Here is a 13188-nt window from a genome sequence, read left to right as displayed (position 1 = left end):
AGCTGGTAACTCTAGCAGTATATGCAAAACGACACTTTTTTTAAGGCAATTCCACCTAAACCTACACTATACAAAAACTCGACATATAGTCAGAATGCTTCCCCTAGGTGAACTTAATTTGTGGTCTACAAGGTAAACTGTGGCTGCGTAAGTAAAAAAAAATGCATTTGGCCGCTAGTAAAACAATGAAGTCCTATATCAATATTTGCATGTGCTTCCTGTCTTATTTTCAAACACAATTTTGATATCAGTTGAATATTGCTTAACATACGTACATCAAATGAAATCATGTTTACGTAGTGGCGGCTATCTTGCCGACAAGTCGACACCATGAACTACTAAGTATATTTTGCAGTCGTATTTTCAACATCTCTTTAATATTCTTGCGCCACCTGTAGGTGACGTTAAAGTATGCTGCAGCAGCTTTGAAACAGGAATGAGTCTGGGATTCGAAGCCTCCTGGTTAGAAAGTAAGGTAAGGTTAACAAGTGTAGCTCAACCTCTCTTAAAAATCCAAGATTGCGATAGCCATGAGCTGCACGCAACCCAACTGGACTTCGTAAAATCCGAATTTATCTCTTACATCACGAAAGAAAAATATCATAATTTAGATCATAATTGATAATTGCACGAATCTCCATATTTGTAAAACACTTTCCTTGTTCAGAGAATCCTTAAAGTCGATAAATCCATTGATGAAGTACAAATATGGAGATCATGGAAACCGCCAAAAATGTTGGGCCGCCTAGTCAAAACCTAGTCAAAAAATAATTTAACCAAATCGTTTCTTAAGTCATTTCAAAAACCTCACCAAAATTCTAACACGTTAATCTTCATATTGTATACTCTGATAACTTCACAAATCATGAATTTAGTCTGTAAATAAAATATGGAAGACTCAAATATCATGAAATAAATACACGTTGTTGTCCGCCCACTCTCAGGCCCTTGATGAAAACATCGAACACTTTTTTATATCAATTTGCTCCCAAAACATTAACTAATTAATATGGAACTCCATAAGAGCATTAGTGCCGTCTCCTGAAACTACGAAACAGAAGAAAGCGTTACAAAATATGCTCAAACGTACACCAGTTGGTTTAATTCCGTGACATGACATACCTTTTAATTTGGAGAGGTGAGGCTCCAGGAAATCCTCTCGTTTACACGTCAATTCTTCGCGTTCAACGAGAAGACCACTTCCGGAAGCTTCCTTGAGTTAATCTGAATAAACGTGATGGTAATTCACCGGGACTCATCAATCAAATCACCCATTTTAACACAAAAAAAGTCAAACCATAAGTCGTTCTTCCCGCCGTCCTGCCTTCTCCTGCAATGACGTCACAAGACGTTGCGTTTCCACAAACAAAAACCCGGGCATGAAAATTGGTACTCAACATAATTCAACTGTACACCTTACAATTTTATCTTTCACACAATTTTGCTTCCTTAAAAGAAAAAGTGTGGGAGACATATTGTTGGACATTGTAGCTTGCCGACAAAATTGTAAAAATATGCATTATTAGGTACATATTTTCCACTCATGTACCAATGATCCTCACATTCAAATAGAGAAAAATAAAATTCTCAACACCACATAAACTACAACGTAAAATCTGCCCAACTGTTTAGGAATAATGCTCTTTATAACTTACTATGCTTGAACATCAAAACGAACTAAAACTATTAAAGCACACACGATTATTGACATTGATGCTTGGGAGTGATACAATGGATCATGTTTGATTTCCACTTTTGCCCTAATTCCTATTCTACTTTTGAATATCATTACTATATCTGTCGTTGTTTATGAAGGGTGGTTACCTGAAGCTGAGTGTGTTAATTATCCTCCCTGGAAACTGCAAACAAATTTTACTGTTCCACCCATGTATCTCCAGTGTATCACTGAAGCCCAAAAAAAAAGCAAAGGGAACTGGAAATCCTTCTCTCCTGTATCATCACAATCTAAAAGAAGGATCAGAGGAAGGAGCCAAACGAAGATTTGACCTCGAAGGCTTACTTTACATTACTGTACAGAGGTTGAAAAGAATGGAGAGATTTGTGCTATGTGTGACCTAAATGTTCTCTGGCTTTTACAAACATAAACTTTTTGAAAGTTAAAAGGGGGGTGGAAGTAGTTTGGGAATGTTCTGGGAGTAAAATGCATAGTTGGTATCAGGATGAGTAAAAGAAGTGCCACCTCTGGTGAAGACTGAGATGTGGGATTGTGTTGGCTAGCACAAGTAACTGAGTTCAAGGCTGATATGGATTAGACTGAATTACAATATGAAAGGTGGCAACTGATACCACTTTTGCTTACAGAAGTACCTTCAGGGACTTTCATAGGACTTTCATACTAAATGCAGTCTATTACTAAGTGAAAACCTGATAATGAATGGGGTCGTTCAATCTTAATTACATTACAAAGCAAGCGTTTGCATTACATGACAGTAGTTATCAATGATAATGTAATTTCCACTAAATCAATGAAAAATTTAACAAAAATATTCCAAAAGACACCCTCCTTGTTTAACACAGCAAAGAGCTTAATGGATATAGTTAGACAAAGCACATGCAATGATAAAACCTTCAACATATTCCATATGTAATCAAAACAGGACAAAGATATTGTCATACTATATGCCATTCTAATGGATTATTTCCCATAGCCTCTCAAATACCAAGCCTTTATAAAATATAAATAAAATTGGGTATATGTATATATATACATGTAAACAAATTTCTTTTTCCCTTATACTTGCACATTGTTTCCCAAGTCTGCAGGGTAGTGCCAGGAGCAGACGAAGAAAAGGCTTCATACCATCGCATTAATTCTCTAGCTGTCATATGTTATTAACCAATCCCACAAAACCCTATCTCTGACCAGGCCCCAACATAACCATTTTGTGACTTCTCAAGCTGATTCATACATAATATGTGAAAGTTATATACAGCTGAAAATTTATACGGTATTAAGGATGTATTTCCTTGGCACACAGCATAATGATTAAGTAAAACACCATTTAAGTACCACTGACAACAATTAAAAAGCTTTATTCAAGGCAACCTTAATGTAAACTGATAATGATATGATCTCTAAGTGAGTATAAATTCCTAATCTTTCAATACAGTTTGCATACTTAAAGTGCCTAAATATGGAGACTTTTGTTTTGGACAGATTCAAACAGCCTTAAAAATTTCATGTTAATGAAATATTTGAAGCCACATCTAATAAGTAAAAGCATGCAACAACAGTCAATAGCAACATTACCTATATAAATTTAGTAGGATAACCAACATCCACCACTTTCATTTATCTACTGCAGTTGCTGTGTTTACTTTAATGAATTTGAGATTTCCTAGTTATGTGTCAGAGGAAAGATAAGATTTTGGAATGGAAGAAATACTATCTACGCTTATGTACATTTCTACTTGTATAAAGGACACTGAGGCAAGTCTAACCTCATCACAAAGATTTCTGAGAAAATTAAAAAATAATTATCATATTTATTACATAAATAACAGTATACAAGACATATCATTTTTAAGATTTAGTGGAATTACAACTTCAAAATTTCCTTTGCCTGTGCCACATTTGCCTCTTCATGATTGTCCATGTGTCATAAATCCTGCACATGTCGCTTGATCCCTTTCTGAAAGGTCTCAGTACCTTTGATCTTGGACACAGCCAAGTAAACTTTTAGTATAGATCTGTACATCAAAATTACAAACCAATGAAAATACAACCAACCAACCAAACTGTAATACCATTCATGCTCTGAAAAAAAATTTCCTTCATCAATGTTGTCACATACAGATGAAATTGCTAAAATAAAGAACATTACTGAAACAAAGAAAATATATTACATTTCTACAATAAACTTATAATGTCAACCAACATTTATGTGAATACATCCCTGTTGTCTGACTGTATATTTACAATCTCATGCTGCATATCCCTTTTCTAAAATTTACATCAAATAACAATACACCTTCACATACTTGTAAGATAACTGCACCAGCAGAGCTCACAATATATGCCAAAATTATTCACACTAGTTCAGCACCTCATGTAAAGGCAGCACTTTTGCTGTAAAAATATAAACCAAAATAAATATAATCAGCATTCCTAAGCAATTACATTATCACAAGTAGATGGGATACAACATGAGAATATACAGAAAATAAGAACATAGAGAAATATAAAAAAAAAGTCTTGGATTACTTTATATGTGGCAGACCAGTAAGTGTGGATGTAGTAAGTCAATCATTAATAAGAGAAAGAAGTGCCTTAAGAGAAATCTTCCTTAGGCTTCCCAATATCCTCCTACAGATGTAATCCTAAGACTGATGAGGTAAGCCTGTCTACTACCTACCTATACTATATCTGTGTGATAGTCATAATTCTTATGATATCTATTACCAGTAAGTGCTAATCAGTAAGTTCTTTTAATGAGCCTAAACTTTATAAGCTTACTTCTCATAATTTTAAAGAAAACTCTGAAATCAGCAATATTTCAGGATAGCATAGTGACACCAAACAGAAAATGCATGAAAAATATTGACCTTAAGAGAAGTAAGAAAAAAAATTACTTGAAATATATCTCTGTATGTAAGATAATATAAATATAAGTTGGGATTTTCATTCTGTGCTTAAACAAATTACACAATGCAGAGACATACATCTTACAACTTGTAGTAATGATGGTTGCACTCACTGAACCTTTGACATGGCAAATCTTAACTGAACAATGTGATCAACTTAACCACAAGCTACCCAGGTCCTGCTAGTTACAATGCAGATGACGAGAATGCAACATTTACAAGACAAAGATCACCCAGCCAACGACAACAGACCAGCTGGTTTCTATTTCAGACATAGCACTGCATATGCAAACTGGCAATTGGTGCAAGTAAGCTTAGTAAGATATAAAAAAGTTTCAAATCAAAATCAATTTTCTGTTCCTGACCATGAACTGTGGAGCTCAATTATGTGCTTTTAAACATGGGACTCACTAAAATAATACTTGATGCTAATCAAACAGTCTATGTATTGTGAAACAAATGAAAAATATGCTGAGGGTATATTCAAATAATGGCATTGACAAGAAACCTACACACAGAGCCACTTACAGCTTACCCATAAAATCATATAGGGGTCTACTTCACAACACACTGAAAGTGCATGAAATCTGACATTATCAAGACAAATATGGGAAGCAAAGGGCTGCCATTTCATCCTGGCAGAAAATGTGTTGTTAAAATATCCCAAATTACTCTCTTTACATATATAAAGTAGCTTACTGATTCCTAAAGATGCCTCAATTTATTCGGATGAGGATAGGACTAACATGCAAGAGTAGCACTAAATTAAATTTTCATTTAAGAGACAAAACATTAAGAGATGGGAATATCCTATGATAAGTGGTGATGCATATACAGCATACTAACACCATTCGCCAGTAATCCTTGTGAAAATGCTTTTGGATACTTACATAAATTTACCCTTCACGTTTTCAATTATCAATCAGTCTTGTGCATCTGTAACCACTTTCTTCAAATTCACATATCTACTTCATGCCATAACCTTACAAATACTATACACAGTTCCCTCTGATGGAAAGCTTGGATCATATCTTCATTCGTCATTCAGTTTAGTAATGCACAATTCTACACTAAAATCGTCATTCAGTTAAGTAATGCGCAATTCCACTCTTAGAAAAACGGTCTGTACTACAAAATTTCAGTCATTTAATATCAAACACTGTGCTTGAAATCAGAGATCATTTTTGTGAGTCTAACATTAGTAGTGTCAGGCAGAAGAAAAATTAAGCAAAAGACCTAATGACTGACTGGAAATACATATCATTTAACTGCTTCCACAAATGTGTGACGAAAGGTCCGTTAGTCATTTGTGGATGGTTTAAAACTTCCATCAAACTTTTCCAAGATCAAGGCTCCAGCAAATATATATGCAAGTAAGGTGCCACTGTTTTGCTCGTAATGTACTATGACCCCATATGTTTGCTCTCCACAACCATGGTCCTTTTACTTCTATAAATCTTATTCTCATGAGAGAAAACCGCAATAACTGATATGTAGTATCCAGAAAATACCAGGAAGAACACCATAAAGACAAAAGGCAACTTTAAATAATGTAATTTTTCCTAAGAAACAATCTGTAAAATACATTTAAACTCTTCACCAATCAGGTGTATGCAGTTTGTACTTTTGCATAGTCACTACAATATTTTAGATACAAATTGAATGTTTTTACAAACTTTCCCACTTTCAATCCTAATTTCCCATCCCTTCCCACTACTTTTACCTTGTTCATAGCAATCTTAAACTACTCACAAAAACATGATTAGAAAGTAATTACTGATTTGAAGAGCACAAGCTCTTATAGAAATTCTTACAAGGATGTTTAACTAGTGCTGTGAACATGCTTCACTGATTCACTCAACTCCAACATTCACAGTACTGGTTCTCAGAATCTTTATCAAAGAAATTCTAAATCCCAGATGATGGGCACATGCTGGCACAAAGCTTGCTCAATAATGGTTGTTTACACTAAATTTTAGCTTCACTATCATGGGGAGGTGGCACCAGGAACAAACAAACAATGGCTTTCTTTGTACATATCTGTCCTCTAGTTATCACATATAATGTACCAAAATCATAGCCCACCATCCAACCTACTCCCAGAGATTACTCCACTGTTTCCCTTGATCACTCCATATGCCATGCTTCAGCCCAATCACACCTCCTTCCCCCATACCATATACATATACATTTTTTTTCATACTATTCGCCATTTCCTGCATCAGCGAGGTAACATCAAGAGCATTGTGAGCCCCTTACTGTGGGAGATTGCTGGCACTCGTAGCTCTGCTTTCTTCCTTGTTGCCTGCACCTTTACCAACTACAGACTCAGAACTCCTTTGTAAGGGGCTGATGAAACTGTCATTTCTAAGAGTCCATCGAAGCACCAGAATTCTCAGTGTGTTGCTTTTGAGACTGTTCTTGTCTTTCATTTTCCAAGTTTTCAGCAATCTCCCTCTGGTGTCCCAGCTCAAATGCACCAGGAAAGGGGATAAAAGTGAGTGCTCAAATTACAGAGGCATAAGTTTGTTGAGAATTCCTGCGAAACTATATAGGAGGGTATCGATTGAGAGGGTGAAGGCATGTACAGAGCATCAGATTGGGGAAGAGCAATGTGGTTGCAGAAGTGGTAGAGGATGTGTGGATCAGGTGTTTGCTTTGAAGAATGTATGTGAGAAATACTTAGAAAAGCAAATGGATTTGTATGTAGCATTTATGGATCTGGAGAAGGCATATGATAAGAGTTGATAGAGATGCTCTGTGGAAGGTATTAAGAATATATGGTGTGGGAGGCAAGTTGTTAGAAGCAGTGAAAAGTTTTTATTGAGGATGTAAGGCATGTGTACATGTAGGAAGACAGGAAAATGATTGGTTCTCAGTGAATGTTGGTTTCCGGCAGGGGTCCGTGATGTCTCCATGGTTGTTTAAATTGTTTATGGATAGGGTTGTTAGGGAGGTGAATGCAAGAGTTTTGGAAAGAGGGGCAAGTATGCAGTCTGTTGTGGATAAGAGAGCTTGGGAAGTGAGTCAGTTGATGTTCGCTGATGATACAGCGCTGGTGGCTAATTCGGGTGAGAAACTGCAGAAGCTGGTGACTGAGTTTGGTAAGGTGTGTGAAAGAAGAAAGCTGAGAGTAAATGTGAATAAGAGCAAGGTTATTAGGTACAGTAGGGTTGAGGGACAAGCCAATTGGGAGCTAAGTTCGAATGGAGAAAAACTGGAGGAAGTGAAGTGTTTTAGATATCTGGGAGTGGATCTGGCAGTGGATGGAACCATGGAAGCGGAAGTGAATCAAAGGGTGGGGGAGGGGACGAAAGTTCTGGGAGCACTGAAGAATGTGTGGAAGTCGAGAACATTATCTTGGAAAGCAAAAATGGGTGTTTGAAGAAATAGTTTCCAACAATGTTATATGGTTGCGAAGTGTGGGCTATAGATAGAGTTGAGCGGAGGAGGGTGGATGCTGGAAATGAGATGTTTGAGGACAATATGTGGTGTGAGGTGGTTTGATCGAGTAAGTAATGGAAGGGTACGAGAGATGTGTAGTAACAAAAAGAGTGTGGTTGAGAATGCAGAAGAGGGTGTTTTGAAATGGTTTGGTCAAATGGAGAGAATGAGTGAGGAAAGATTGGCAAAGAGGATATATGTGTCAGAGGTGGAGGGAACGAGAAGTGGGAGACCAAATTGGAGGTGGAAAGATGGAGTGAAAAAGATATTGAGTGATCAGGACCTGAACATGCAGGAGGGTGAAAGGCGTGCAAGGAATAGAGTGAATTAGAAGGATGTGGTATACCGGGGTCAATGTGCTGTCAATGGATTGAGCTAGGGCATGTGAAGCGTCTGGGGTAAACCATGGAAAGTTTTGTGATGCCTGGATGTGGATAGGGAGCTGTGGTTTCGGTGCATTATACATGACAGCTAGAGACTTAGTGTGAGCGAATGTGGCCTTTGTCGTCTTTTCCCATCGCTACCTCACACACATGCGGAGGAAGGGAGTTTTCATTTCATGTGTGCAGGGTGGCGATGGGAATGAATAAGGGTAGACAGTATGAATTATGTACACGTGTATATATGTGCATGTCAGTGTGTGTATATATATGTATACGTTGAGATGTATAGGTATGTATATGTGTATGTGTGGACGTGTAGTTAGATACATGTGTATGTGGGTGGGTTGGGCCATTCTTTCGTCTGTTTCCTTGCGCTACCTCACTAATGCGGGAGACAGCGACAAAGTATAATAAAAAGAATATATATACATATATATTGTTTAATTTGTTTATGGATGGGGTTGTTAGGGAGGTGAATGCAAGAGTTTTGGAAAGAGGGGCAAGTATGAAGTCTGTTGGGGATGAGAGAGCTTGGGAAGTGAGTCAGTTGTTGTTCGCTGATGATACAGCGCTGGTGGCTGATTCATGTGAGAAACTGCAGAAGCTGGTGACTGAGTTTGGTAAAGTGTGTGAAAGAAGAAAGTTAAGAGTAAATGTGAATAAGAGCAAGGTTATTAGGTACAGTAGGGTTGAGGGTCAAGTCAATTGGAAGGTGAGTTTGAATGGAGAAAAACTGGAGGAAGTGAAGTGTTTTAGATATCTGGGAGTGGATCTGGCAGCGGATGGAACCATGGAAGCGGAAGTGGATCATAGGGTGGGGGAGGGGGCAAAAATTCTGGGAGCCTTGAAGAATGTGTGGAAGTCGAGAACATTATCTCGGAAAGCAAAAATGGGTATGTTTAAAGGAATAGTGGTTCCAACAATGTTGTATGGTTGCGAGGCGTGGGCTATGGATAGAGTTGTGCGCAGGAGGATGGATGTGCTGGAAATGAGATGTTTGAGGACAATGTGTGGTGTGAGGTGGTTTGATCGAGTAAGTAACGTAAGGGTAAGAGAGATGTGTGGAAATAAAAAGAGCATGGTTGAGAGAGCAGAAGAGGGTGTTTTGAAATGGTTTGGGCACATGGAGAGAATGAGTGAGGAAAGGTTGACCAAGAGGATATATGTGTCAGAGGTGGAGGGAACGAGGAGAAGAGGGAGACCAAATTGGAGGTGGAAAGATGGAGTGAAAAAGATTTTGTGTGATCGGGGCCTGAACATGCAGGAGGGTGAAAGGAGGGCAAGGAATAGAGTGAATTGGAGCGATGTGGTATACCGGGTCATATCTTTCTCTCTCTAAGCTTGGACTTCTCTATTTGTATCTTTCACAGCAAATATGACTTGTCCCATTCCACTTTCTGAATATCAATTATTTTCTTTTGCTTTATTTTATGATTCAAAGCCTAATTTTTAGTGAAACCTAAATTTTTGTTGTATTTTTTGAGACATATAGTGACTGAGCTGGTTACAGAAGAGTCTGCATTTACTACTGAGCTGTGAATGCAGAAAAAGACATGATGAAATACATATCCACAAATTCATTTAAGTAGCTCTAACTGCATACTCCTTTTATGATAAATCTCTCAAAACATACAGGCACAGCTGAGATAAATCCCATTACAGTATTATGGGTGCCAACACTCTAAGGTTAATGCACTGTTTTCACAACCTATAATATTCTAGTTTAATCTTGGGATCAGTCATGGTTGATGGGTAGTTTGCTTGGGACTAAGCTGTTCGGCTGAACACCACCTTTAAGAAATGGCAAATGGCAAAAACAATCTTAACCAAAACAGTAATTCAGTTTCACTGTCCCATAATTTGCACAAACAATGAGCAAATAATCAAATACCATACCAGGAGGCCTGAACTTAAAATGGGGATACATTCCTGGTCACCTGTCACCAACTCTTATGCTGTGTAAGTCAAACCACTGGAACCTGTGTTATCAGGGGGTTTATGTTCCTGACTAAAATTTTTCTCAGGGTACATCTCATGGATGGATTATATTATACCTGAAGCAACTTCACTTACCATCCATACACTGTACTACACACAGTCATATGTAATTTAAACACTAATGAAAATGTAAAGAAACTGTGAAAAGGATGTCAGGTGCTGCTGGAGTGGGATAGAATGGACTGAGTGCTGCTGACAAGAGGAGAAGGCAATTAGATAATCTAAATAACCCTTGAACTGTCTGATTCAACAAAAGTTATCATATTACATGTAACGTACACATTACATAATGGACTAATCAAAAATACAATGGTAACAGAATGAAGGAAACCCCACAGATGTGGCTATAACCACGAATTTCTGACCAGTATGAAACCTAAGCATCTCTACTTAACCTCAAGAGTGATAGCCTAATATCCTGTACCCATGAGTATCTTCTACATACTGAAATGCCTATACTTACCATGGATGCTGTAATTAATGGTAAAGCAGTGAACAAATCTACAGTAATTCCCTAGTCAGTGGGATACAAAATCAAATGGTGTTTTGCTAAGACATAATCAAATATGCATGATAAATACACAAATCTCAAATCATGGTTATGTATCTTATAAAAGAAAAGACTTTTAGAAATCAAAAATATATACATATAAAATTTTTCTTCAAATCTGTCAAAAGACGAAGTACAATGTCATAAGTTGATACTACATATCTTAATTCTTAAGTGTCATCAGTCCAAACTGTCACAACTCAACATCATAACTCAAGGCCTCCTGGTACATACGAAAAATCTAGCTGAAAAGTGCTGACTCCATCAAGCAGTATTTTTCTAGGTTTAATAACCTCCTTTAAAAGAACTTTACTAATATCTAAATAATGATACAAGGCATAAAAAAATATATATATTTCTGCACACTTTTAAGACATGGAAAATGTTCCGAGTAATCTTACTGTGAAAACTGATCTATACAGAGTAAACCACTTGGAAAAGCAGGTATGACAACAAAGATCAAGCTGACATCTAGTTATCACCCACATCTGATAACTGTGTCTTAGCTTATCACAGTCTTGTAACAACATGCATAACTTAGAAATCTTCAGATGCAGTAACTTGGTCCAAAGTTACTGCACTTTAAACATGTGACAAAAGTTACTTATACAGTCTCCTGTTACTTCTAAAAGCAACACTTTTAAGATATTTCTGAAGAACCTCTAAATCAGAATAAAAACAAAAAGCTACATCCTTGACTTGATATCACAAAGTCAGCTTTAACTTTTAAGAGTCCACATGTTAAATTTGAACAACCTTAAGATAATGATTACTAAAATGCTGAGTCAGAGCAATCTAAACCACATCAAGCAAATAATGAATTTGAATTCTGTGTTTAAAATCTTAGCAACAGTGCAAAGGGAAGCAAGTATTTCAGCCTTTCTGCAATGTACCTAAGTAGTTCTATAATTTTTCCTAACAGGATGGCTTGTAGTATGGAAACAACGTTAAGATCTTCAAATCTGCTTTGCACTAACAGGTGAAATCCAGCCCTAAATATTGCAATCAAATAACTTCTGAGGCAAAGTTCTAAATGCAACTGAAAATGCAGTATATAACACCAGAATTTCATATGATCCAATAGTACCATGTACTTTTATCTCTCTCTTACGAACTCAAAAAAGATTGACTGAAACAGCTAACTTCAGTAACATCAAAATAATAAACACATCTAAAATTAATCAGCATGTCTGCTGATCAAATGAAGGGAATCCTTCCTAGCTGCCAATGACTTGGGTCTAAAATGATATGAAAGTCAGGCATAAATCAAATATTGCACTGTTATATAAAAATGCTTTAGAAAAGGACTATGACAGGAGACAGAGGCACAACAGGTCACACAACACAGTATCATCCTACGGCTTCATATACAAGTGCAAGAAAAATGAGCTTTATTATGTTTCAGACAGTAAAATAAGCAGAATGTTCTACAAGACAACTGTTCAATCATCAATCATTCTGAGCACAAACATACATGAACACATCCAAGAATGGTATGATTCACTTAAGCTAAACTGCATCAATCCATGTTGCCTTCAGTTTTTTGGATGACCAAAATCCTCTTCCTGATAATATCCCAGCAGAATATTCCTTTCGTCGCTCAAGGAACTTTCGGAATTCAGATACAATGAGGACTGTAGAGGTGAGACTGAGCAGATATATCCAGTCTGAAATGTGAATCCCCTCAGTCTGAAACACCCATTGGAGGAAGGGCAAATATACAACACAAAGGAGACAAAACATTGTGGCAGTAAGAGCAACAAATAAATACCAATTTGTAGTAATGCCTATCTCCAGCACTGATTTGGTATCTGAACGACATGACATGGCATTGAACATATCATACATCACAAAGCAGGCAAAGGTCATAGTTGTGTCACGAGCAGTCACCACACCATCACTCATTTCAGATCTGTGAACAGAAAATAAAAACCTCATATATTTTGTGTAGTACTCACAACAATGCAACTGGACTATTCATCAGAACAGAGTACTTTATCTATATATATCTATATATATGTATTTCAAGAGGTCATGGTGGCATGCATGGTCTAGTATATACAATAAGTCCACAGGAAAATGAAACATTTAAGTTCCCAAATGCACTTTCGTTTAATGATCACATCTTCAGGGGAGATCAAGAATGAGGTATAGAAGTCAGCTGATATACAAGGAAGAGAAGTAGCTAAGATGCCATTGGTAAACAAG

At 37.0% G+C, this 13188-nt stretch overlaps 1 protein-coding gene across 12 annotated transcripts in view; it reads right to left on the bottom strand.

Annotated features, from left to right (window-relative positions):
• Positions 1 to 3022: 3022 nt before the first annotated feature.
• SPoCk (secretory pathway calcium atpase) overlaps positions 3023 to 13188 on the bottom strand; it is a 55901-nt gene continuing 45735 nt past the window's right edge. For all 12 annotated transcript variants that reach the window (XM_071684909.1, XM_071684906.1, XM_071684904.1 and 9 more), the window contains one exon: positions 3023 to 12892. In XM_071684909.1, the coding sequence (XP_071541010.1) occupies positions 12490 to 12892 (403 nt within the window). In that variant the 3' untranslated portion in view covers positions 3023 to 12489. The remainder of the gene's footprint in view (positions 12893 to 13188) is intronic.

Source organism: Panulirus ornatus, chromosome 39 (assembly GCF_036320965.1).
Source record: "Panulirus ornatus isolate Po-2019 chromosome 39, ASM3632096v1, whole genome shotgun sequence".
In the NCBI taxonomy this organism is placed as follows: Eukaryota; Metazoa; Arthropoda; class Malacostraca; order Decapoda; family Palinuridae; genus Panulirus; species Panulirus ornatus.
This window is presented reverse-complemented; position numbering and strand designations above follow the sequence as displayed.